Source organism: Haliotis rufescens, unplaced genomic scaffold, assembly GCF_023055435.1.
Source record: "Haliotis rufescens isolate VD_foot unplaced genomic scaffold, xgHalRufe1.0.p SCAF_13, whole genome shotgun sequence".
Classification (NCBI taxonomy): domain Eukaryota; kingdom Metazoa; phylum Mollusca; class Gastropoda; order Lepetellida; family Haliotidae; genus Haliotis; species Haliotis rufescens.
The window spans coordinates 24,537,469-24,565,008 of record NW_025963813.1 but is presented as its reverse complement, the minus strand read 5'-3'; the positions used below and the strand labels follow the sequence as shown (position 1 = coordinate 24,565,008).

At 41.6% G+C, this 27,540-nt stretch overlaps 1 protein-coding gene across 1 annotated transcript in view; it reads left to right on the top strand.

Annotated features, from left to right (window-relative positions):
- LOC124117414 (succinate dehydrogenase [ubiquinone] iron-sulfur subunit, mitochondrial-like) overlaps positions 1 to 20,279 on the top strand; it is a 38,790-nt gene extending 18,511 nt beyond the window's left edge. The window contains exons 5-9 of the mRNA XM_046479303.2: positions 778 to 856; positions 1,368 to 1,490; positions 1,998 to 2,107; positions 9,801 to 9,915; positions 19,160 to 20,279. Of these exons, the coding sequence (XP_046335259.1) occupies positions 778 to 856; positions 1,368 to 1,490; positions 1,998 to 2,107; positions 9,801 to 9,915; positions 19,160 to 19,240 (508 nt within the window). The 3' untranslated portion in view covers positions 19,241 to 20,279. The remainder of the gene's footprint in view (positions 1 to 777; positions 857 to 1,367; positions 1,491 to 1,997; positions 2,108 to 9,800; positions 9,916 to 19,159) is intronic.
- The last annotated feature ends 7,261 nt before the right edge of the window (positions 20,280 to 27,540 follow it).

Below are 27,540 nucleotides of genomic sequence, written 5' to 3'. Positions count from 1 at the left end.
CATTTGATATATAATATGTTGTAATTATTGGAGCTCAACATATGCATGTTCCATGTTTTGGTTTGCGATACCGTATTCCACGTAATAAGCGCCCACGGCAACATTTGCTAAGATATTGGCTAGTGAACAATCCCAATTAGCACCCCTTCCGATTGATCAATATACAGAAGACTTATTTATTCGCGTATAATACACACTCATGTGTTATATGCACCCTTAATTCTGGGAAAATATATCTGTCGTACATAAACATTTCAGGCTGTCAGCATAAACCACAAAATTTATTCTTTCAACTCTGTTTTTTTCACCAAAATAATATTCTAATAAGAGCCCCCTATTTCTAATTTTGAGAGCTCCCTGGGCACTTATTACGTCAAATACGGTATTTGATGAATAGAAATATTGAAGTTGTAACCTTGTTTTCACAATGCTTCAGAAGTTTTAAATTCTCTGATAAAAATGCATATTTGGCTCTATTTACCATGTTAACCTGTCTCTCCTTGTGATGTCATACTTTGTTCAAATTTTCACAATTATAGCGTTAGGTTTTACTGAGGTATTAATTTAGAAACTATTTTAATATCAATTGTTGACATTTTTAGTTGAATGGCATGGCACAGTATGCTTGATTGTAGGAAGTGTTTGCTGACTTATTATTAATCTGATATGCAGATAATCCGATGACATCATGTAGTAGGATGTTTACTTTGCTCAAGACGATTCTGTTCATGCTTGTCAACATGGTCATTGTTATTAATTGGACTTTCTATTTTCCAGTAAGACCGACACAAACCTGAGTAAAACCTGCAAGATATATCCCCTGCCACACATGTATGTTATCAAGGATCTCGTCCCTGTAAGTTTATCATCCTGCTACTATTCATAACAAATTGAATTGTTTGTATAACAGATATGTATTTCATCATCTGTGGTCAGGTTTGATGTGACTCATATATACTGGCCGTCAATATGCTGGCATTTATGTTATATCTTTGTTTGTGTTTATGTTTACTACTTAGACTATTGTTCTGATGGTTAACAAAACAGTTTCAAAGCATAATTATTGTCAGATACTATAGACAGGTGAAGCAGGGGCTGAATCATCATTTACTGCCCTGCTGGGGGGACAGCCTTAACCAGCAACATGATCCATCTGCTAACAAAACATCACCTGTAATATGCCTTGCTCTGGTTACATTTGGGTTTACGCCATGATATACATGTACCTGGAATACCGGTACTTTTCAAAGCGGCGCTAAAACCCAACCCAGGGTGTTTATAGGTGGAAGACTATATGTCACTGCTTGTAACTTTTATTTGATTGTGTTAATGTTCCTGAAGGTTGATAAGCTTATTTATGTATGTAGGACATGAGCAACTTCTATGCCCAGTATCGCTCCATTGAACCGTACCTTCAGAAGAAGAATGAGACAGAGGCAGATGTGGGAAAGGAGCAGCATCTTCAGAGTGTGGCTGACCGGGCTAAGCTGGTGAGTTGCTTGTGGCAGGAGTAGGGTGTTCCATGCAGCAAAAAGTAAACCTTGTTTTGCAGGAGCAATGAAACTTTTAGTAAGAGTTCTTAACTTCTTACTCTTAATGACTGTTGTTACATTTACCTGGCTTCCGGACTGGTATGTATAGGATAAAACATGCTTCCGAGGTTTTGGTTAAAAATGTAAAACTGTGAGCGAGGGAAATGCCCAAGGGCTGAAGGCTCTAAACATCGACATACAATGTAAAACCTAGGAATTACAATTGAAATGTATTCATCAGGTCCTGGGCATTCCACTGGAACGTCCCGGGCATTGTTGATATTGCCTGCCTTGGAAGTTTACCAATGTTTTTGAAGAACTTTCTGTTACTGTAGTGTGACATCATCAGAGGTTTATAATTGTAAATAGTTTAACTTTTATTTAGTTTGGTAATTCCTCTTTTTCGCCGATAGCACTTTCATTTGCGTATGCTGTTGGTCATGAAGATGGTGGCATGTGTTCCAGGATGGACTGTATGAGTGTATACTGTGTGCGTGCTGCTCCACCTCCTGCCCCAGCTACTGGTGGAACTCTGACAAGTACCTGGGACCTGCTGTCCTCATGCAGGCTTACAGGTATGTCATACACCAATCTCAGGACACCAGGGCAAAGATGGCAACTAGGTGCAACGCTCAAATAAAGCTCAAACCAACCCATATCAATCTAAAGAAATTGGTAGTTGTTGATCATATGCAAATGCATGTTGTGCGATCTTAAACATTGTTTTTGATGAATTCAGCAGTTCAGTTCAGAAATATTAATATATATTTATATATAGGAATTGAGTAACATAAGTATTTTTTGGTATAAAACGTAAAACCTTAAAATTTTTAAACCTTTAAAATTTCTGACATTAGGCCTTCATGAATATTAGGATTGAGATTGATATTAGGTATAGTTATGCAGCAGAGTGAGAAAAGTGTTGCAAACAGTGGTGAGTATTGAGTTGGAGTATCAAACATATGACCTCAGGATAGAAACAAACCAAATAATGTAACTTAGAGCAGTGTTGGGTATCACTGAACAACTGACTATTACCGAACAAACTTTATGTTTGTTATCTTATCCTGCATTACTACCGTAATGCCTCCACTGCTGTTTTTTACTTATGAAACGGAGCTGTGAGACCGACTTGTTACATGGCTTCTTTCCTCCCCCAGCTACCACCGGACCGGATCACATCACTGCTAGTCCTCGGACTGAACAGACGTTATGGCACTTCCCCACTTCAATGATTATAGGACTATCATTCGGACTCTTCAACGAGCTCAGTTGGCTAGTCCTTCGCAGTCCTTGGAGTCAGACACGTACTTGGGACTTAACCAAGTGCCGGATTGGGTGAAGACCGGTTGGTCTCAGTCACTCCCTCTTGGGTTCTGAAAGTTGATAAAAGGGAATCAATCTGGTCTTCCCCTACATCCATTCCACCAGATCCCATGCTCACAGATTCAATATTGGCGTTGGATGATGATTTCTCCCAACTGTCCCTCACTCTGGCCTGTAAGGCGCCTCATTACAGGAGGATAGATTTTCCTGTCCATGTGTTCGAAGCCGCAGATAATATGCATACTCTGGACGATCATTTACATTGGATGGCAGGCTCTTCAAGGCCGACTCGGTTTACCTTTGTTGAGACTGAAATTTGGCGGGCACTCACAAGCCATATCTGTCTTGGCCTTATCTGGGAAGGCATTGATCAGGATCTTTCCGAAGATAATCCTAATCAAGTTGATCATCATCATTCTTTTCAACAACGTCAAATAGACCACTGACATAATCATCTCTGGGCGACCATGGCGGAGATTACCACTACCAGGCGCCTAGGTTATCTCGCCTTTTCAAACTGGAATTCCGAGTTTAAAAGGCAACTTCTTCTTGAGCATCGGAGTGCATGTTCGTTATTCAATGAGGCAATCTCTGAAACCCATGCACGTGTCTCCAGCTTGAAACAGCACTTAAAGCTTTGGAGCACGTCTACAATCAGTCAATTATCAGCCTTGGCGCAGGCTTCCCCTCAAGCTCTTTCTTCTTCCTTTCATGGCAAAGGTCAGGACCATACAAAGCCAGCTATCAACCCTGCCGTTGCCAACACAAGCCCAGGGGTGGTGACCACAGAGGCAGGTGCTGATGCCCTGGCGCCTGATGCCTTGGATCTCCCACCCTGAGTCGTCCCAGTCAAAGACATACCTGTAGGTGGGAGATTGGGCAGGTTTTGTACCAATTTGTCAATTCTTCAAGATCCATTTGTCACCAACATCCTTCGTCAGGGGTACCGGTACTCTCCATAAGCTTCTTACCCTATATAGGACTGACCCCCTCGTCAGGCTCAGCTCTTGCTCCAGATCATTTATCTTCTGGTGCTCAATCAGGCGGTCGAGATTGTTCAGGATTCTATTCGGCAGTGTTCCTGGTGTCCGAGAAAGACTCTTCAGAATTTCGGATAATAATCTCGCTATCTTCAACAAGCATTACCTGGAACATCCTCCCTACTTTCGTTTAACTACAGATAAGAATCAATGCCAGTGATTCCCTGATCAGTCTCGACCTCCAGGATGCTTGTCTTCATGTGTCCATCCACCCCAGTTGCAGGAAGTTCCTCATGTTATTTTTCCAGGGTATCCACTACCAGTGGGCATTTCCACAGCCCCATTGTTATTTCCCTGGATTACCCAGCCAATTACACCTGAGGAACATCGACGACTGCTTACTGAATCATCAGGACATGGAAACCCTTTACTTCACAGGGATTTCACGCGTCGTCTAACCGCACAACTTGGATGGATCATCAATAAGCCTTAGTGAGAACTCACTCCATCCTTCAAGCTCCAGTTCCTAAGGGGCCTGTTACGCACGTACATTGATCTCCTCCTGGTACCAGATGACAGGTGGCACAAAATACAGCATCATCTGCTTCCTGCCCTTCACCAAGCTCACACTCTGTGTCAGTGGCGGGTATTAATGGGCCTTCTTGTGCCAGCTCAGGATCTGACAGCTAGAGGCCTACTATAACGTCCACCAGAGCAGTTTCTGGCCCTGTTTATTCGTCGACAGAACCTGCAGACCTCCACAGCACTCCCGACGCAACTCCGCCCATATCTTTGTTGGTGGACAGTGAGATCGAATTTGTGAGGCGGCGCTCCAATGGCACATAATAAATCTAGAATTAGAAGCATTCGTCTTGGCCGTGTCTCAATGGCAGTACGGCTCCAGCGCGAAGTACTTGCCATATCCACAGACAACACCACAGTTATCTGGTGTCTGCGTAACCAGGGGCCTCCTCACTCATCATCCCTACCGTCTCAGACCTTCCTGTTCTCCCAGTTACTACACATGAGTCTACTGTTCCTTTTTTCCGTGACTGGATTTCACACATCACACTCTTTTTTCGTGTGGCTGTATCGGAAAGGAAGGCTTGTGGTTTCCGTCTTTTCCCGCTCAGGATGCTATCTGGTTACCTAGACTGGGTGGAGGGTCTATCCTAAATTCTCACAGCTCCGTCTCCTTAGTAAAAAAACAGCAGTAGAAGCATTAAAGGGGCACTGATCCACAACAATTCCCTGGGACTGGTTGTTGCCTTTGTTATTGTTTTTTCCCCAGTGAGTACCCGTATGATATAGCAGAAATCTAGACTAGTTTGTGACCTGTGTTGCGCCATTCGTAAGCGGATTTGTCGCTTTTATTAATAGTGCAAGGGCGTATGGTCACATTGATCAACAAACTGAAACTTGAAAATAATAAGGAAATGTAGGTATCTTTGCATTGGTAATGATGACGATAGTTTTGCTTGGTATTGTGCGATTTTCGTGTACATTATTTTGACTTGCAATACAAAGTAAATATTTCACCTGAGCGTTGCTTAATTTATGGTGTGTATATTTTTCAAAATAGGTTGCCATTTAACATTTTCACTTAGGCAATTTATTATTATTCGACAAGCGCCTCCCATAGCGCCTCTGCAGATGCCTCCTCAAGCGGCCTTTCAGCTGGCGCCTATCTACACAGGGCCCATACATCATGATACAGATGTCCGCGCCTCTGCCTCTGCCGCGTCAGCTGACCTCACACACTCCTCAACACCCCAGTAGGTGGGAGACTGAGTCACTTCTGGCAGCTAATGAGCCGGAACATCACGGCGCTGCTAGACAAGAAAGCCATAGGGGGTTGTACACGCCCCAGCCATAACACCAGGCTTCTACTCACCTGTCTTCCTGGTCCCCATGAAGGACTCGGACAAACACAGGATGATCCACAACCTTGCCGCTTCCAACAAACGCTACCTGGCGCGTCCACCTTATTTCAGGACGACCAATCTCAGGCTACTGCGATCCCGGATATTGAGGACACCTACCTACATGTCCCTATACATCCAGACGACCGGAAATTCCTCCGCTTCATCTTCATGGGAGTCCATTATCAATGGGCGGTCCTCCCATTTGGAATTTCTTCAGCCCAGTGGCTATTCACACCGATAGCTGGGACATCAAAGTTCGAGGCGTACATAGACGACTGCCAACTGGACCATCGGGACCCTGTCACTCTACTCCGCCACAGGGACTTCACCCTCCGGCTCCTACACCAGCTGGGGTGGAAGATCAACCTCAGGAAGTCAGAGTTGACACCCTCCAAGCACCTTCAGTTCATCGGGGGCCTCTTCCAGACAGACCTCGATCTCATCTCTGTACCCGGCTCTCCACCTACTTGGCAGGTCCTCCTGGGCCTCCTAACCTCAGCGCCCCCAGGACCCCACCGTATCCATCGTCCTCCCGGGTCATCTCAAGCAGCATCTCCGGTGGTGGACGGTGGAATCAAATGTCTTAGGCGGCATCTCCTTGACAGGGCTTACGACCTCTCTGCGCCTATTCGTAGACGCGTCCCTACAGGGATGGGGTGCACACCTGGTGGGACAGGTCGTCTCAGGGCTGTGGTCCACCAATCAGCGCCTATGGCACATAAACAACCTCAGACTGGAGGCGCTTATCTTGGCCATCGCTCAATGGAAGCAGGTCCTCAGACACGCCCGGCTCTCCATCTCGACGGACAACATCACTGTCGTATGGTGCCTCAGGAACCAAGGAACGACTCATTCGACTTCGCTCCTTCAACAGACGTTCCGATTGTTTCACCTGGTGGATCATCAGGGGATTCAGTTCCAGGTCCACCACATCCAGGGCTGCCAAAACATCCTAGCGGATGCCCTATCTCAGCCAGGCAAAGTGGCTCCCACAGAGTAGAAACTTCACCTAGACGCCTTCGCTCTTGTTTGTCGAGACTACGGTCTCCCCAACATAGACCTATTCGCTACCAGCCAGAACTACCAGATCCCGACCTACATATCTCCGGTGCTGGATCCACTGGCTTGGGCAGTTGACGCTTTCAGTGTCCCCTGGGAAGGACTAAAAGGGTACGCTTTTCTGCCACCTGTACCCCTTCCCAAAGTCGTCCAGAAGATCAGATCGACACGGAACCTCGTTCTGACTTTGGTCGCACCCTGGTGGCCAGCAAGGGCTTGGTTCGTTGACCTCAGAGAGCTGTCCGACACCAACCCACTGCCACTCCCAGATTGGCCAAATCTGCTGATCCACCCTCACAGCAGACAGCCACATCCAGGACCAGACAGGTTATGTCTTCACGTCTTGTCCATTTACAGAGAGCACTTAACGCCAAAGGATACTCGACCAGAGTGGCTAGGGCCATCACGATGGCACATCGCCCAACCAACAGGAGCCTCTATGATGACAAGTGGCAATCCTTCTAGAGCTTTTGCAGGGGCAAGCACCAAGACCCCACATCTGCATCACCTCAATTCCTGGCCGAGTTCATGCACCATCTGCATTACAAGCGTAAGCTAAAGGGCAGTACCATCATGACCTACCTTGTGACGCTCAACTCTGTCCTGGCAGTTTCGAAAGATTGACGCATGACAAAAATCCGGGAACTCCGCTCATTCAAACTGGACCACCAAAAGGAGGACTTCTGTCCCCCAGCTTGGAACTTCAACGTCATTCTCATCTCGCTGAGGGACGTGCCTTTCGAGCCACTCCAAACATCGTCATTCTACAATCTGACCAAAAAGACAGTCTTCCTACTGGCGCTCGCCACAGCCGCCCGTGTCAGTGAGCTACACGCCCTAGACGTCAAATGGGTCCGCTATGAGCAGGGAGCACATGGAGCTGTGCATCTGGGCCTGTGCTGGGACCTCATTGCAAAGAATCAGCTCCCAGACCAGCCCGATAGATCATTTCTCATCTCCCCTCTTTCATCGATTGTGGGCGCAGAAGATGAACTAGAACTCCGTCTATGTTCGGTAAGAGCGCTTCGTTGCTACATCCGACGATCCAAGGAACGCCGTAGACAACAACGACGCCTCTTCGTACCGGCATCTGCGACCTTGCTAGCGGAAGTCAGCCGCAACACGATCGCCTTCTGGCTACGAGCCATTATCCTCCAGGCCTACGAGGCCGCGGGATTGGACCCCCCATGCTCCAACAACCAGCAAGAGATCTGATCGGTCGCCTCCACCATGGAGCTACACAGCAACTGCTCTCTACGCGCCATCATGGAAGGATGTTTCTGGCGATCCCACACGGTCTTCGCCAGTCACTACCTGCAAGACTTCGCATTGGAGGATGTGCAAGGCACGCACAGCTTTGGTCTGTTAGTAGTGGCACAGCAGGTCACCACTACTACACATCATTGACTACGCCTCCAAGTCCAGAGCCGGCCATTCGTCCTCCCCTGGCATGAGCCCTGGAATAGAAGGTTCATGTCTCATCTGCATACGGCTCGGTGCTCCAGTCTCGACCTAACCGAGCGTTATTGGCAGGCTGCACAGTACCAGGACACAACGCATACCTGACTCTTCCCTTCCATGTAATGGTCATCCAGGCCGACCATACAGCCGAAGAGGGGCTGAGGGAAACGGAGTTTCCCATACATGGAGTGGTCACCTGATGCCGACCACACAGCCGAGGACGGACTGAGGGAATTGGAGGTTCCCATACATGGAGTGGTCAACCGAAGCCGACCACAGAGCTAAGGATTGGCTAGGGAACAGAGTCTGGAAATAAAAGATGAAACTCCACATCTGAAGGTATGATTCCTTCCGATAAAGATGCATTAAGGAGTAATGCAGGATAAGTAAAAAATCTAGTAAAATCCTAGATATTTTTTTTATTTGTATACTTATCCTGCATTACTGCGTCTAAAGGGACCCACCCATCGCAGATCTATCTCCCCACGATGCCTTCCGATGTTTCGGACTTTAGAGGAATGTGAGGAGCTGTGACATCACTTCCTTTGGTCACGTTGGAGCTGCGTGATGGGCTGGCCTCTCAACTAGTTGGAGCAACTTCTTCAAGCAAAGACCTTCACACAGCTCTTTTCTCTGTCAGAAACAAGCAGTAATATGCATTAAGAAGTAATGCAGGATAAGTATACAAATATAAAAAATATCTAGGATTTTACTAGAACAGTGTTGTGGTCCTTGCTTTTTATCCCCCGCCCAGGCCAGTATGGCCGAAGGGGGATTATGTCGTGGCACAGTCCGTCCGTTCATCCGCCCATCTGCCTGTCCCACAGAGGGTACTAAGCTTGTGAAATCAACTCCTCCTACAGTTTCCAGAGAATATCCCTGACACTCTACACACAAGATGTCGACATGTTGATGATAAGCATATCGCAGTCCTGTTTCATTTCGACATTTTTTTGACAGAGTTACTGCCCCTGTTCTACGGTGCTTCATGAAATCTACTCCTCCAGTTTCCAGAGAATATCACAATATCTAACTATAACTATAACTATAGTTAGTTTCCTTGTATAAGGCTTTTGTGGGTGAGCTACATCCTTATGGCATTAGCATTCAGACTGGATTACTCCCAACAAAATGTTCTGCACAATTTGTTTCAAATGCAGTGCCATCTACCGTTGTTATTTCATAAAATACAAAGAAAATATTACCTCGTTAAAAAAATTCATGCGGGGGATGTTGTGCTCTCAGAGCACTCTTGTCTTAAATATTGTCTAGCCCCTAAAATCCATAGTCCAATTCAGTCTGCATTAATGTCAAGATCACTTATGGTTTAGGTCAAAACTTATTTGAATTAAATTCCTATCAAATTGCTTTCGTTAAAAGCATTGGTGAAAAGTGTTTGCATCAGCAAAAGGACATGTCACAAAGTTATTCCAATTATGAAGGGATGTCAGATATGGCTTTATTATTGTTAATGCATATCTTAGAGATGGTTATGATTAGTTAACTTTGTTGTGCAGGTGGATGATTGATTCTCGTGATGACTTCACTGATGAAAGGCTGGCCCGGATGGAGGACAAGTTCTCTGTTTACAGATGCCACACTATTATGAACTGCACCAAAACTTGCCCAAAGGTATAGTTCTCCACCAAAGTTCCACCTGAACGCCTTCATGTATATTGTACATCAGGAATTTTAACAGGCTACCTGCACCTGTCATATATTTTGTTCAAGAGGGACCTGCCGTGATATTGCTGGAATATTGCTAAAAGCGGCGTAAAACCATACTCACTCACTCAATTGTTCAGGAGGGTTGCAACCGATTTTCAATATAACCACCATAACACCCAATTGAAAACCCTCGTTGTAGCTATTAATCACATATTTTACTTTTAAAAATGTCCTGAAATTTGATGTGTGTGTGTGTGTGGTTAGTTGTGGGGCTAAACATATATAGTTCTATTTTTCATGATGTTTGAAAGTATGATGTTGATTTGACCATGCTCCTAAATTCTCTCAAAATACATTTCTGCACACTGTATACATCCTCTCTTTATAAACCACTAGATCAATAAAGTTTAAACTTCACAAGTTTGTTCTCCGCAATAATGTCACCGGAATTTGTTCAAGAGGTTTCCCCCCCCCCAAAAAAATATGGCGGCTATGGCAACTTATCAAAAAATCGATTTTTGTTCTGAATGTAATGAAATTTAGTAAATGTTTACTTAGTAGTGGGACTCCACAGTTATGTTCAATGTTTTTGCAATTATTAATTTTGACATTATGACTTGTATTCTCTCAAAATGCGTGCCCTCAATGGGGGTTGAAGTATTGTAAAATGATTGTTCCTCATAGAGGCTATTGTAAGATCGTGTCATTCAAAATAGTTTTATATCTCTCTGGTTTCATCGTAGAATATTATTTTATTTTGTTTTTTGACTTAAATGAAGATGTCATGGAATCGGATGGAACATGCTTCTCTGCGTGTATGATGCACACTGCTCGTTACTGATAGATACTGGCACTGGAGCCTATGACAAATATTACGTCATAAGTGCATTGTTTTCAATATCACATGTCATTTGTATTGGACACCATTCATCCAACTGCTGCATGTACCTGGAGACGTAATGTAACAGGAGATATTTCTGTAGCATAATTGAAAGAAGATGAGACAATGATAGTCTCCAGAATGAATGCTGATGGGAGAAGGAGGATATTTAGCATCTGTGATGTAACCTTAGAAAAATGGATTACCACAGATACAACACATGCTGCAGAGTGTATTTTTTATATATATATGGTTACAACCAAATGTTAAATGAAGGTGTCATTTGTTTCTGTAAGTGACAGGAAGCATTTGAATAGGAACTTCTATTGTTTGCTCATCTCATTCTAATGTAAAGGTTCGCCTCATTTTCAACATATCCTCTAAAACCTGAAGGTTCACAAAGCTGAAGTTCTGTGAACATGTACACTTCAACTTTTGATAGGGACATATCTGTTAATTTCTAAACTTATCCTGTGCATATCTTCCTTCTTCTTCCCCGTTGTGGCCCTGGGACCCGGGGAGTATAAACAAGAATGTGTCCTCAGCACACTATTGCTGGTCGTAAAAGGCAACTGATTTGGGCAGCCTGTTTGCCGTGGGCTCAATCTCATTAAAATCAGAACTTAGTTCTCGCTGTCGCTAAACAAAGATCTGAGGACATCCCAATATGGGTCACGTCAGAATGACCTTTCATCCAACCAATCAAAGCGTCGCTTACCAGATCATGAAAGTGACAGTCGGGTGTGTTTTCTAATCATGCAACCTTGGAAACGTTAAAACAGGATATTCCGACGACAGTTACGACCTGTACTCCTGATTCCGTCAAAATTATTGTCTGTCTGTCGCTTCCGTGGGATAAACATTTGAACGGAGGAGACGTTGCACAGTACCTGGGAAGTACTGCCATACAATCGCAACCATATATTAGACATTCCGGAATGTTCGTTTGTTCAGTTTTCAAAATTTTAATCGAGAACTCGTCAACATATTTTTCAAGCGTAGTCTGAAATGGAAGTCGCCAGGTGGAAACGAGTGCCGTAAAGCTGGAGAAAGCTGCTTTCTCATGGCTGATATTGTCTTCTTGTTATTCGTTTCAGTGGTCGGTCAAAGTACGCGAATTGCCGTGGGCTGCAACCCTGTGTTGGCAGAGGAAGGGAGTCTAGTGGTTGAGGGCTACGGAGCCGGCAATAGTACTCCTTAGTCCAACACACCACTTCGACCCTTACTTTGCCTAGACGGGCGGTAGAATGGGCCCGATTATATCAATCAGCTGGTCATGTCATACAATATTTCGCAAAAACTTTTGATATATAAAAATATATTTATTCTTAATGTCTATTGTAAATGTATATGAATCTATAAACATGCTTAGAGCCCTATGCCCAGAAGGCGGTGGCTCATGGGCCAATCTGGTAATGCAGACCTCCAAATTCTGTAAGGCTCAAATTAATTGTCATGGGCCAAACCAGCCTGACCCTTAATTTGGTAGATAGCTATAGCTTTTCGCATCAAATTTGCTGAAGTATACCTCCCCTTTATCCTCGGTCTTTGCAGCTTGGCAATCCGCTGCCGCATAAGACTGTCCTTGTTGACACTCCATGGTGGGTGGGGAAAAGGGGTGCAGAATTATTTTCCTTTCGACATGGCTTCCCAACACCCTGGTTCTAAAAGACTCATCAAATCTCATGAAACTACTACGCCCACTCGATCTATTGGCCTTGATAATTAAAGCTTTGGACAAAGAACACATAAAATTGAATCCATTTGCAATCTCCAAAGGTATCACTGGTATCTGCGGAGAGGTTAAAAATGTCACCAAGCTTCGGTCAGGCTCTCTCCTTGTAGAATGTGCAAGGAGACAGCAATATGTCAATCTTCTCAATCTTCTCAATCTCAAAGAGTTTGTCAATATTAAGGTCGCTGTCTCAGTGCACAAGACACTGAACTCGTGCAAGGGCATTGTCCGTGACAGAGCTTGCTGTCTCTCGGCATGTCTGAAGATGAAATTGCCAAGGAACTTGACCAACAGTCCGTCACAGCTGTCAAACGATTCACCTTAAAGGAGGTTCGTGTGGTTGTACAGACTAACACCAACCTCTTCACTTTCGCCCGAACGTCTATCCCTCTATCGATCAAAGCTGGTTATTGTAGCATCAGAGTGGAGGTGAATATCCCCACTCCACTCCAATGCTACACTTGCCAAATGTTTGGACATGGTTCCAAGTCCTGCCATCCAGGTCCTGTAACCACTGCCTCTATCGACTGCCAGATTGATCTGACATGGGTCAAGTCTGTCCAGCCACTTCCTACTGCTTCTGGGCGGTCGGGTAGCCTACTGGTTAAAGCGTTCGCTCGTCACGCCGAAGACCCAGGTTCGATTCCCGACATGGGTACAATGTGTGAAGCCCATTTCTGGTTTCCCCCCTGTGATATTGCTGGAATAGTGCTAAAAGCGGCGTAAAACCAAACTCACTCACTCCTACTGCTTCACTCCATAAACCAGCTGTGACACCTTCGTCTGTGACTCCTCCAATACAAAAAACTGTAAAAAATGTTGAGTCTCAGACTCCTAAACCAACACCTGAACCAGAACCAGAAATTGCTAAACTTACAAACAGGGAAAAGAAATTATTGAAAAAGAAGCAGTAACAACAACACCTGATAACACAAAAGGCCACCACTCCTTAAGAGGTCCCAGTAGAGGTCCATAATTCCTTTGGTCCTCTGGACATGGTGGTAACTCCATCTCCAAATGAAACAGATAGGAGTACGACAAAGTCCTCATGTTCGCGTGACAATTCACTAGTGGAAGCACATTATACAATGGAATTGCAGAGGTCTTAAGAATTTTAATGAACTACATCTTTAAATCCAAGATTTTAAACCGTCTGCTCTTTGTCTACAAGAAACATATCTAAAAACCACAGATCTATTTGATATCCGTCAGTACAGTTCTTACCACTTGTTTTCCCCTCCTGGTGATAAAGCTACAGGCGATTCCTCTATCCTGGTGAAGCAGAGCATAATCCATAGCCCCGGTCCACTCAACACTACTCTACCAGCTGTTGCTGACCGTGTTACTTTAACATAGTGTTTACACTGTGTTTACTGTATCTTCCACCTTCCTCAACTATCCGTCAATCAGATCTTCAGACTTTGTACGATCATTTCTTGAAGCCCTGTATCATCATGGGCAATTCAAACAGTCATAATCCCCTATGGGGGAGTACTGATACAAATAATAAGGGAAAAGTCCCTGAAGATTTTATCTCAAATATTGATTTATGCATCTTCAATGATGGTAATTATACATATCTTCATCCTGCCACTGGCACATACTCTGCCCTTGACCTGTCACTGACAGATTCAAATATTTTAAATTAATTCGAATGGTCTGTCCACCTTTGTTGAAGTGACCATTTTCCAACAATACTTACAACTATTAATCCGTCTGACGAACCACCTTCAACAAGGTGGAACTTTACAAAGGCCAATTGGTCTTTATTCCAAACACAATGTTCTGAAAAACTAAAACCTGACAGTTTCAGGAATGTTCCTGATCCTATACAACCTTTTTTCTGATACATTAAATGATATTGGAGACAAAAGCATTCCTAAGTCCTCTGCAAACCCTCATATGCGTAAACCATGGTTCGATGATAATTATAAACAAGCTAGAAAAAATAGGTAGAAAGCTGAGCAATATTTCCGCCGACATCACACTGTCCACATCTTGAATAATGTTAAAATCACGGGCGCCAAAGCAAGATGTGCCTGTAAACATAATAAACGTCAGTACTGGAAGAACTATGTCTCAAAAATCAATTCACGCAGACCCATGTCCAAGGTGTGGAACATGATTAATAAAATTAAGGGCAGAGGATCCAAATCTGGAGTTCACCATCTGAAAGATTGTAATACACATTTAACCACTAAATCTGAAATTGCCAACAAACTTGGTGACACTTTGGCAAACCATTCCTCATCATCAAAGTATAATTAGTCTGGTACTTGGAGAGCAATAACCTCCTGAGTGACATCCAGTGTGGTTTCCCCCCCAAAAAGTACCATTGACCATTTGGTGCATTTAGAATCATTTATTAAAAATTCCATTGTCAACAAACAACATATTGTATCAATCTTTTTCGATCTAGAGAAGGCATATGATACATAGTGGAAACATTATATTAAAAGATTTGCCTAAATTTGGATTGAGCGTCAGATTACTGCAGTTCATATCTCATTTTTAAACAACAGACAATTTCAAGTACAAGTGGGCTCTACCCTGTCTGATCATTTCGATCAAGATCAGGGCCTCTCTATAAAGTATTAAACAATAGCGTTGATGGTTCACTTTTTTGTGGACGATTTCAACATTTCTTGTCATGGTAAGAATATGAATACAATAGAAAGACCGCTACAGCTCTGGATTAACAAAATTAAAAACTGGGCAAACTAAAATGGCTTCAAATTTTCTAAATCCAAAACAAACTGTTTTCAAACCGCATAATACAAACCGTATAAGGGTTCAGATTTATTTTTAGATGGTACTCCTATCAAGGTAGTAGAGGAGGCCAAATTCCCGTGGACAGTTTGTATGCGGATGCTGATGAACCTTCACTTGAACAGCACCACATTAAACTTTCACTGCAATACATTACTAAATTGCATTCAAATAAATCAAATCCAGCATACAATTGCGTTTTCCGCCTTCAATATGAAAACCTGTTTCAAAATCTGTGCAACTTGATTCCACCACTTGGAATCAGAATTTAACCACACATCACTGCAGCTAAAATAGATCTAAATATTATATCACCTTCACGACTTCTGTCTTCTCCCTGGCAGATGGTGAAGCCAGAGGTAGACCTCACTCTAACACAGCTTAAAAAATCAGAAACTAATCCTTTGGTATATCAACAATCATATAACCAATTACGATCAAAATATAATTCTCACACATCCATTTTTACAGACAGGTCCAAGGATGATTGCAAAGTTGCAAGTGCCACCATCATTTGATCCAGAACTGTCTCCTCAAGAATCCCAGATAATAGTTAATTTTTTACTGCTGAGGCCAAAGCTATCTTAACATCTTTGACCTATATCAAACATCAAAACCAATCTAAAAATTTTATCGTCTTCTCTGATTCATTGTCTTGCCTTCAGGCACACAAAAGTGTTTCATCATATCACCCTATTATCCTAGACATTTTAGAACTATATATACAGATATAATGATCTTTCTTCTGGCCAATGTGACGTAGTCTTTTGCTGGTTACCAAGTCATGTTGGCATAACAGGTAACTCAAAAGCCGATGCTGCAGCTAAAGCAGCTCTTGACAAACCGTTATCTCCACTACTGATCCTGTACAGTGATTTCAAAGTAACCATCAAAAATTATACTTGGGATCTCATTCATAATAGTCCCCATGATCCCCTGAGAGGTGGCCTAGCTTTGGTTACTGGTGGCCTATAGCCCGGGTTTTATAACTGTATACATAATATTGTAATGCTCAAATATGTTTCATGAATTGTATTTAAATATAACTTTGCATAAATAACTAAATTGTGAATATATATACTTGGTCTTGTCGCTATTTGGCTGAAATAATGCCGATGCGATGTTAAATTTCACTCACTCACTCACTCACTCACTCACTCCACTCCACTCCACTCCACTCCACTCCACTCCACTCCACTCCTTTTTCGACCCTATGTGGAAACGTGCTTCAACCATGTCAACCCTCTTTCCAGCTTCTAAAAAAAACAAATTCATCTGAACAACCCTTACATCTCCATTGTTATGACCCCAGCTTGGTCAATTATATGCCTCCTGTGTATGGCAACCTTACAGGCTTCACCACGTGTCTTTCTACCAACTCATTCTCTTTCTGATCACCACCTTGTGGGGACATGCTTGTGAAGAACTGGTTATGACAGATGACACTGTCATAGACAGTTTTCTTATGGACGATGTCTCCTGTCCCAATCTCACCATCGCTCCTCTGTTCAAGATCCCATTCCTGGAATCTTCACGCTCACTCGATCGTGGGAAGAACTTTAATTTGAACGCTTCTTTCAAGGACGCTCCCTCCAAAGATGCTCCCGAAGCCATACGGGATCGACAATTGGTATCTAAGGATCGGACCTATGATCTCTACATTCCTTGGAATGCGATCGTTCACATTGCTCTCATGTTCGACGCTCCCCAAGACGATTATTCACATAATCCAAGGCGACTGTTTATCAGCTGTTGGGACACTCGACCTATTTTAGATATCTATCACCGGTTATGGATTACCAGCACCAACATGGAAAATACAGTAAGTGCGAGTATCCTCGTTATGACTCTTATGCGAGCGCATTTTCACGATCTTCGGATAGCAGGACGCTGGTCCACCAAGGACTGTTGCCTAGACATCAACAATCTCGAGTTCAAGGCGATCATTTTAGCAGTAATGATACAGTCCAACGACACTGCGGTTGTGTGGTACATAAACCAAATGGGATCCAAGTCAGTGTCATTCCTCATTCCTCTTGATTGCTCTTGAGTTCTTCCAACTCCAGGGTCTCCAGTGTTATAGCAGACTCCCTGTCCCAACCTGACAGACCATCGCCAACGGAGTGGTCCCTGCACCTGACGATCTTCCAAAGGATCTGCCAATTATTTACGGACAGATCTGTTTGTCCCCTGTTTCCCCGCTCAGCTATCCTGATTCGTGTCGCCCATCCCTGACACACAGGCTTAGGATCACAATGCGTTGTCAATCTCTTAGAAGGGCCTCAATGCATATGTATTTCCTCCGACAGGCGTTCTTCCCTGGGGCCAGGTAGAAGCCACCAGTCACCTGTCTCTGACTTTGGTCGCGCCCTTTTGGCCAACACGCAAATGTTTTACCAACTTGCTGAGGCTAGCCAACACACAATTCCATCATCTACCGCTTTGGGAAGACATTCTACTTTTGCCGCTCTATCAGTGGCTCCATCTGGCCCTTACAACGCTCCATCTGGCGCATTTGCTGAAATCCCTTATCGCAAAAGGCTACTCCATGCTCATGACATGTCTTCTCCTACCTCAGCTTCACCGCAACAGATCGCTGAGTACTTACACCACCTGCGATCAACACATTAGCTAGGGCCCAACTCTAGCCACCTACTAAGCAGCGATTAACTCCATCATCGCTGCTACTTCCAGTGCTAAAGTCTCCAATGTGGCAGAACTCCAATCACTCATCCGCTCCTACCAGCTAGTGGATCAATCTTCAAGATTTCGAACCCTTGCGTGGGATGTGAACGTGATACTACAACACTTGACTTCCAGTGATTACGAGCTACATGTGGATAGGAACTACAAGACGATCATGCTGAAGACCGCATTTCTACTGGCCCTGGCTACAGTACCTCGCGTTAGTGATACATGCCCTGGATGATCCAGAAGGGGAAGAGTGTTCCTAGGTCTTTGTTGGGATTTTCTAGCAAAGAATCAACTTCCCGGCAAGCCTGATAGGTTGTTTACTATTTCCCCGCTCTTGCTGATTTTGGGATCGGATGACCAGGAAGATCTCTCTCCCTCTCTCCCGTTCAAGCGCATCATATTTATTTCACTGCATCTCATCAATGCAGAAAATCACAGATGAGACTCTTCCACTTCCGTCTCGGAGATTTCCCCCACTATGCTCTTTTAGTCTTCGCTCCAACATCCTTCGAGTGTATACATACTTTTGCTGGGCTGCCTCCAACCGCAACATCCAACCCACACTAGGCCCGAGCGGTTACTTCTGCAATGGCCTTACACCCTAATTGCACCCTCTCTGCCATTATGGAAGGATGCTTCTGGAAGTCAGACAGTTTTTGACTCTCCCTACCTTCGTGACATCTCACAAGTTCGGCCCTTTGATCATGTCACAGCCCAACAAGCGCAGATAAAATATTATGTACAAATGATTCTCACTATATTTTATTATCTATATACTTAATAAATCTTAAATGTTAACCATTGCGTTTCCCAGACTGAGTCCCTCTTCGAGGATGGATTAACCTGTATGTAGAGACTAATAGTCTTCAACAATGAAGTCGCAACTAGGCATGGCCGTTCCTTAAAACAGAACATGTCCCGAACCGCATGTATCATTGTAAAATTATCTTGAATTTTTTACCCTGCAGTTGCATAAGGTTATGAAATATTCATGATACTTTATTATGTCAAAACCAGTTATTTGTTTGCATAGTATTGTTTACCCGTTGATTATGATCATTAATGTAATGTTGTTAATATTCCAGAAAAATTCAGGCCAGCAACAGAGCATTGTTTTTCTATGTTTCCAGGGTCTGAATCCAGGTCAGGCAATTGGAGAGATGAAGAAAATGCTCCTGTCCTACAACAAGACTACTGCAGCTCATGCATGATGAGAGGAACACGAGAGAAGCAGATGTCACCAGCATAACTTAGCAATGTTCTTGTTGCCAGGGAATCTTCAAGCAACCATCCTAGTACTTTCTTGCCCTTCCTTAAATTCCATTGTAACTATGGCGGTGTAGCAACAGGGCAGTGTAGTAAAATATTGAAATCAGGCATACTTTGCAGGTTGATTTCAGTGGTATTCAGGTGTTTTTTGGCAATGATGTTATTTCAAGGTATTTACGACACTGGTGTGAACATATTTATTTGCATTTATTTTGTGTATATCCAAGAACATTTGAGGCCAGTGATATTCTGCTGCCTCCTTGTAATGGTGATTATGGTCTGTATGTTTCTGATGTTGAATTATTCCTGTTTTTCACATTGTCATCGAAGATCAGACTGACATTTGCCCAACTGTTAGCCCTGTACAGTTATGTTGACTTCCAGTAAATCCTTTAGACATGTTCATGTGTGCAGCTCCATCTGACAAGGGCACAAGGCCACAGCTAAGGTTATCTGTTAACTTGAACATCAAGTAAATGTTGTTTTAAGATTGTGAATGCAACTGACATATTACGATAATCTATGAAAGAATTTTATGCTCAGAACCAAAAATTTATCAATGGTGGACTTTTATTCATCTGAAATACGTAAATGTCACAAAATGTCTGGAGGGACTGGCACAGGTGTTGACACTGGAATGGAACTGGTTTGTCATTTGCACTCTTTGTTCAGGAGGATGCCCAGGTGTGTAAGGGAGGTTGTGAATGCAGGGGTCCACTCACTACTTGGAGCAGTGACATTCCTACAGTTACAGCTGATATTGCTTTATATCGTATTCACGATCCCTGTGTACACATTAGCCAGCCACCAAATGCAGTGGATTTGTTTCTATTATATGTCGAAACGTTACCAGATCAGTGTTTCATTAACTGTTGGACTATTTGGATCATGAACAATGAATTTTACACACAACACTTGTTTTTGATTATTGTGTAACTGTTTATATGTATTTGTGGTGAATTAAACTCTGCCAATGCTTAACTTTTGGTTTGGTTATGAGTAGTCTGTTCTACTTACTCTATTGGACAGTGGCAATGAAGGTGCGTCATCCATCGTCCCATCATAGATAGACTTTCTGTAACTTTGCATGGATGATCCAAGCAGTGTCTCTTCTAAAAGTTGCTTACAGATCCAATCGAAAACATGGCAGTCATATTGAAACTTCACATTTCTTACTGTGACAAGTTTACATGTATCAGTCTATGAAAACCGATAGACTAAATAGCATGTTTTGGGCATATTTTTATTTTTCACCGTGTATGGCATATCATTATAAAATATATACTGAACAACAAAAGTTCCTGTGACATTAAAGAAGATTTAATGCAAAGTTATGTTTTTTACCAAATCTGAAACAATTTCGGTTTGCAACAGATAAAAGACTCCTGTAAGTGTTCAAATGGTTTAATTTGACATACTGACTTCAGAAAATGCATGATTTCATAAAAAAACATGAACATGCCAAAATGTCAATTTACAAACCAATAGCATGTGTGTCCACCTCTGGTTGCAATGCAAGCAACACATCTTCGTCTCATGGAATGGACCAGGCGACGCACAGTCCTGTGGGATATCTGTCCATTCTCATTCAAATCAGATCTTAGTACTCGCTACCGCTAAACAAAGATCTGAAGACATCACATTAGGGGTCACATCAGAACGACCTTTCTTCCGACCAATCAAAGCGTCGCTTACCAGATCATGAAAGTAACAGTCGGAATGTGTTTTCTAATCATGCAACCTTGAAAACGTTAAAACGGGGTATTCCGAACAACAGTTACGGCTTGTACGACTGATTCCATCAAAATTATCGTCTATCTCTCGTTCCCGTGCGATAAACATTTGAATGGAGGAGACGTGGGAATCACTGCCATACAATCGCAACCGTATACTAGTATTAGACATTCAGGAATGTTCGTTTGCTCAGTTTTCAAAATTTTAATCGAGAACTGTGTCAACACATTTTTCAAGCGTAGTCAAAATGGGAGTCATCAGGTTGAAATGAGTACCGTAAAGCTCGAGAAAGCTGCTTTCTAATTGGCTGATATCGACTTAGTTTCAGTGGTCGGTCAAAGTTCGCGAAAGGTCGTTCTGACGTGACCTGTAATGGGATGTTCTCATAACTTTGTTTAGCGGGAGTGAGAACTTAGATCATATTTTAATGGGATTGGGCTCTTCCCCATCTCAAAGGCCGCGTCGAAACAGCGCTAGCCAATTAGAATGCGCGTCAGGATATGGGTAAATTCTTTGAGTGGCATTTAGAAGTTGGAATGGTAACTAAGTCAAAATTGTTATGGATGAGCAACTTCTTTATTACAATTGGGCGATGTTTTGGTGTAGATTCTAACACCTTTATCAAGCAATTGATGTACAAACTAGGTATGAGCATGATATATATACATAACAATAGATAGATGTTTATATAACAGATAAGGTTGATGTACACTGATTGATTAGGTAGTTATGATAAGACAAGTTTATACAAGAGATAGGGTTGATGTACAGTAATTGATGGGTATGGGATTAACCCAAGGATTACTAAGAAGGAATGTATGGGAAGCCAGTGGGGAGATACATCAACTACTGGGCTGGGGCACAACATAACCCCATTCTTAAACAAATAACACTGAAATATCAAAATGCTAGACCCACCACCATCAAAAAATTAAAAAACAATAAACACATAGCCCCTTTTATCACCCACCTTTACAATCTCATAAAAACTTACAAACTAGAACACATAATCCACAGACCTCCAAACAATACATACATCCATGACCTCCCCCAGCGAAACAGACACAGCCCTAACCATAACATTAAAAAAACACAACAAACTCACAAACACAGAAAAAGGCACAATATCACTCAACTGCATTCAAGACAACTGGCCGGAACACACACACATATACACAGATGCATCATATAATACAAACAACAACAAAACAGGGCTGGGTATCCACATAACACAGCCTTCACCAATCACCAAAAAATACCACTACACAAACTATACTCACACAAATACAGCAGAATTACTAGCCATATTACAAGCATACTACCAAGCTGAAACAACAAACCAAAACAAAATCATCATCTCTGAGTCACAATTCAATTCAACTAATTGCAGACAAACACTCGAAAACCAGACCCGACCTTTTTAACCAGATAATAAACACCCACTCAAAACTAAATACAACAAATAAAACAATAACACTAGTGTGGGTACCCAGCCACACAGGCATACCAGGAAATGAAATCGTTCTGATACAATTATTAATAATTTTGACCTAAAATACGCTCATAGATCATGCCAAATTGTCCACTGTCGCCTTAGGCTCGGCTGCAGTGACCTAAACGCTGACCTAAACGCTGTATCAGACATATCAGACTGCACTTGTGGGTATCACTTTGAAGAGGCAATTCACTTTTTCTATACCTGTCAAAAATACCATAATATCAGAAACACTATGTACTTCTACACACATGGGTATGATTTAAAAACGGTATTACATGGCAATAGTTCAGTTAGCAGTTCTACAAACATGACTATTCTTAAATCAGTTCACGATTTCATTGCCAAAAGCAAACGATTTGAGTTGCTTAATTTTATGCATGTAGTATTGGAAAACTGCTATATCTTATTTCACAGACACCACTTGTATTGGCTTCATATATTTCATTTGTGCATTTAGTATGTGTTTATGTTTAGCACTATTTTACATATAATCTGATATATAACCAGCTGTTGTAAAGTTATTACCTGGAGAGGTATTACATAAGCAAGTTTTGCTTGTTTACCGATCCAGATTTCTTTTGAAATAAAAATATGTTTAAAACAAATGAAATCACAGATCAAACAGCAAAAGCAGCAACAAATGAACAGTCACCCACAATACAATTCCATACAATCAAAGCTGAAACAAAAACATTAATTAAACACACTGTAAAACAAAAAAGTTTCCAAAATAATATACAAAAATGCAAATCACAATGGATAAAAACACTGTTCACCACCCCAATTACAAAATGGAAAAACTATACAAACTCCATTCTAGCAGATAAAATCATAAACAGAATACATAGCAACCAAACCAACTTAAACGAAACACTTCATAAACAAAACATATCCAAACCCAAACTGCACTCAATGTAACACCACAGAAGACATAAATCACATATTCAAGTTTCAACATCTGTACCAAGTATAAACAACAACAAACACTATACAACTCCCTCCCACCCAACTACAAAAACAATATCACAATACTATTTAAACCAAACAACCCCCCAGCCACTTATCTACAAATAGCCACTTTCCTTAAAGCAACAAACTTAAAAGCAAAACTTTAGACCATCCCAAACAAATTCACTGTCTAAATCTCCACTATAACAGCAACTTTTCAGATTCGGATCGGGATCCAAATTCTCAGCGCGGATTGTCTTCTACGACGTCCGCGCTTCAAATTCCGCCATAACCAGACACATTAAAATAATAGCCGTTTATCCAGCCACCCGCCCAAGGTCAGGGACACCACTGACACTGCCACACGCACCGCGACTTAGCCAATTATTAGCTTAGGTCACCCACCCTTATCCATTATTATTTTATTTTCTACTATTATCTATCTTTTCTTATTATATATTAAAATATCATCTTAACTGATCTTTATTTTATTTTCATTATTATCTATATCACCTTTTATCCCTATTTACATTGGTTAATGTAGGACTTTACAAGCACATTTGGCATCCCTTTGCCTCTACAACCCAAACCTCTCTTCTCTCCTACTTTACCCCCTTCATTTACAGTCTTTTGGGCTAGACGTTTATCATTATTACCACTATTTATTGTTTTATACGACCCGTCTGCCCCGAGTGCGAAATAGCCAGAGGCTGAAGCGCTCGTAAAATCATAAACTATTGTAATTGTATACTTTGTACATCATTTGCTTGATAAAGGTGTTAGAATCTACACAGAAACGTCGCCCAATTGTAACAAGAAAACATTGATGCAGAGCATCAAAGTTCCCCGCCATATGTGATGCCTCACAAACGCATAATTATGATGTTACTGAAAGGCATGATGGAGCATAATTATATTAACCACAAATAACACAACGCTGTTGTGGAAAAAAATATTATTTATTTTGAGTATTGGGCAATATAGTTGATACATTTGCATATGGTAGGTCTATTTAAAAATAGTTTCTTGTTTAACGCCGCACTATTCAAGCCATATAACGGCGGTCTGTAAATAATCCAGTCTGGGCCAGATCATCCTGTGATTGACACCAAGAGCATCGAACTACCCAATTAGAATATGATGTTATGCATCGACCACATCGCCTCTTACGGCAAGCATAGGTTGCTGAAGACCTATTCTTACCAGGGTCTTTATTTAAAAATAAGATCGAAGGAAATAGAAGCAATTTCTGGCACAAATGTAAACATGTGGAAATAATATCAAAACTGCCAACAACATTGGCAGATGCACATACTCAAATAATAGATCACATTCTTTTTACACTTGCCATTTGGTTATAATAATGTAAATGAAAATACTAAGGACTCCAAAAAAGTCATACTAGATAAGGTCTTTTTGTCACAACCACAGATGCACAAATATTATCAAAATATTGTCACATAGTTGGAGAACATTTCAATACCGGGACTAATCAATAACGGAGATTCCTCGTCTCTTGTTTTACGTTTTTTGGTCAGTTTCTTTTTTGTATTTCTTTCTTTCAAAGAATAGTAATTGTGATCATGATGAGTTGAGTTACTTGGTTTTTTTTCTATGTACTGTTTTTTATCCAGTGTCAGTAACTGTTGTGGAATGTGGTTTACTTGTAACAATGACTGGTTTGAGTTCATATGATGATGATTGATTGGTTTGTCGTTTAACGCCGCACTCAGCAATATCCCAGCTATGTGACGGAGTTCTGTAAATAATCGAGTCTGGACCAGACAATCCAGTGCGATTTTGAAGTATCTCTTATTGCTGGAAAAGAATAGCATCAACATTCCACGCACATTATTTGTATGTTTTGTTTCCGTAAAAGCCGCGTGGCTTGAAATTTCAAATAAACCAACATGTCGACATACATGCTACAAAATTAACGTTTCCCGTATACTTCCCCGCCTTAAGGGCGGGGAACAATAAAGAAGTTGCTCATCCATAACAATTTTGACTTAGGATATGAGTAGTTTGAGCAATATAATCCCGAGTATTTAAATTAATTTTTGCAATACACTTTTGTTTAACAAATGTTTATAACTGAACAGAATTGTGTTATATTAATTGATGACGTTACTTGTGAGGCCATGGTGGTTGATTGATTCAAATGTACACGTGCGTTTGTTTACATTCGGGAAACGACTCCATTGACTGCGACATTCGTTCATTTGAGCCATAACTAGTCTACATTGTCTACATGTCTAAGCCTTCCCAAACTACAATAATAATATGTGTAATGTCCTTTTGATAGTATACCACGAGATTAACAATGTATCAAAGTGATTAACTAATCACCGATTTCAAAACAAATTATTCGAGTACCTGTTAAATATATACATTTTATATACTAATATATGATATTTTGTTGCGGACATTTTAGTCCATTTGAAAAATATACAAATGTGTTTGTAACAGACCACGATAGATTATTCTTCAATAAAGACAAGAAAATATATAAGTAAATTTCATACTTTCGATTAATAAAATATATGTACTATTGAAATATTAGAATTTGTAAAGTAGACATGTAACCATAGAGATGGCTGTGTTTGGTCAGGTCATTAATGTTGTTTTAATTTGACGATATTCGTGGATCATGTCAAAACTACACAACATGTATGTCAGCTTAGATGATTTTCGAGGTGTGTACCCATAATACATTTTATTTTTAAATAATATCTATAGGTTTGACTTTGTCAGACATTACTCTGGGGTATAAATTTAATGTATATCATAGTCTCAGCAGCTAGCGCTGACATGTTATGATGTATGGGACACGCCGTTTTCCCATAACTAGGACTTTACAATGATAAGTAAGTAAATAATAATATTAAAACGGATTTGATTCCTATGATTATATTTTGAGTGATTGTCTGGTTATCTAAATTACACCTACACACACATACCTCTGTGTTTTGCCAGATCCCAGTAACACAGATCCAAATCCCATAAAATTCGATGCCACAATAAGTATTGATACAAGTATTTGATGGTTGGTTTACCACAAATCATACACCCAAATACATATAAGATACCCTAAAAGAAAACCCTCGTTCTAACATATGTTAGAGGAAGCTATCGTATCAATGTCAGCATCAAATACTTACATAAATTGTTAATGCAAACTTAATGTAATAAGAGTCATGGGTATTAAATTACTTAAAAGGGTGACGTACACATAAATTGCATTATTAAGCATTGTAAGGACTCTATTATTCCCAAACAATTTATTCAGTGAAATTAAAACTGTTGCAAAGCTGTATGTTTTCATATCAAGCACATTGTTTGTACTCAGTTTGTATACTGTCTTTAATTTAGTTAAGGTTGGAATGTGTTTTCTCTGAACATCTAACGACCTTTGGATACTCAAGTTTGTTTGTTTGTTACTTTGCGCCACACGAAACACAAGGACGGCTGCTCGTACATCATCGAGACTTGACCAGGCAAACCAGTAACTGACATTGTAACCAATGATCCACGCCATCGGGGTACGATGGGACGAAACCAACTGATCCTGTCTGACCACCCCATCCATTGTGTCGCATCTTACGACAAGCTTATAGGCAACATGGGAGTACCCACGGGGGTTGAATAATTCTTCGTCTAACTTTGAATCTTATAGATAAATTTGTTGTTGGGCTGAAAACTAATGAGTTGAATTGCTTAGTAAATTTATTATGTATATATTTATATCAGAGAGGTTCAATGCTTTTACAACGGGAATAGGCGAGTGCTGCTGTGCGCCTTCAGTAATTATACTGTAAAAGTCCCAGGTAGAATAAGAGTTATCGTTCTTGTTTGAAATAGTTTTCGTGCTCATACGGCAATATGGGAAAGCCTTCGAGAGGGGCACGATTCTACATCGGCTTGTCCCGGAATGGGACGAGTTGGTCACGAATGGGGGAATACCATCAGTGATGGCTTTTTCGTTTGTGGGGACGCCTGTCGTTTTTATTGTCCGTTTTTCAAATATAATTTTGGTCAAGCATTTATGATTAAGTATGCCCT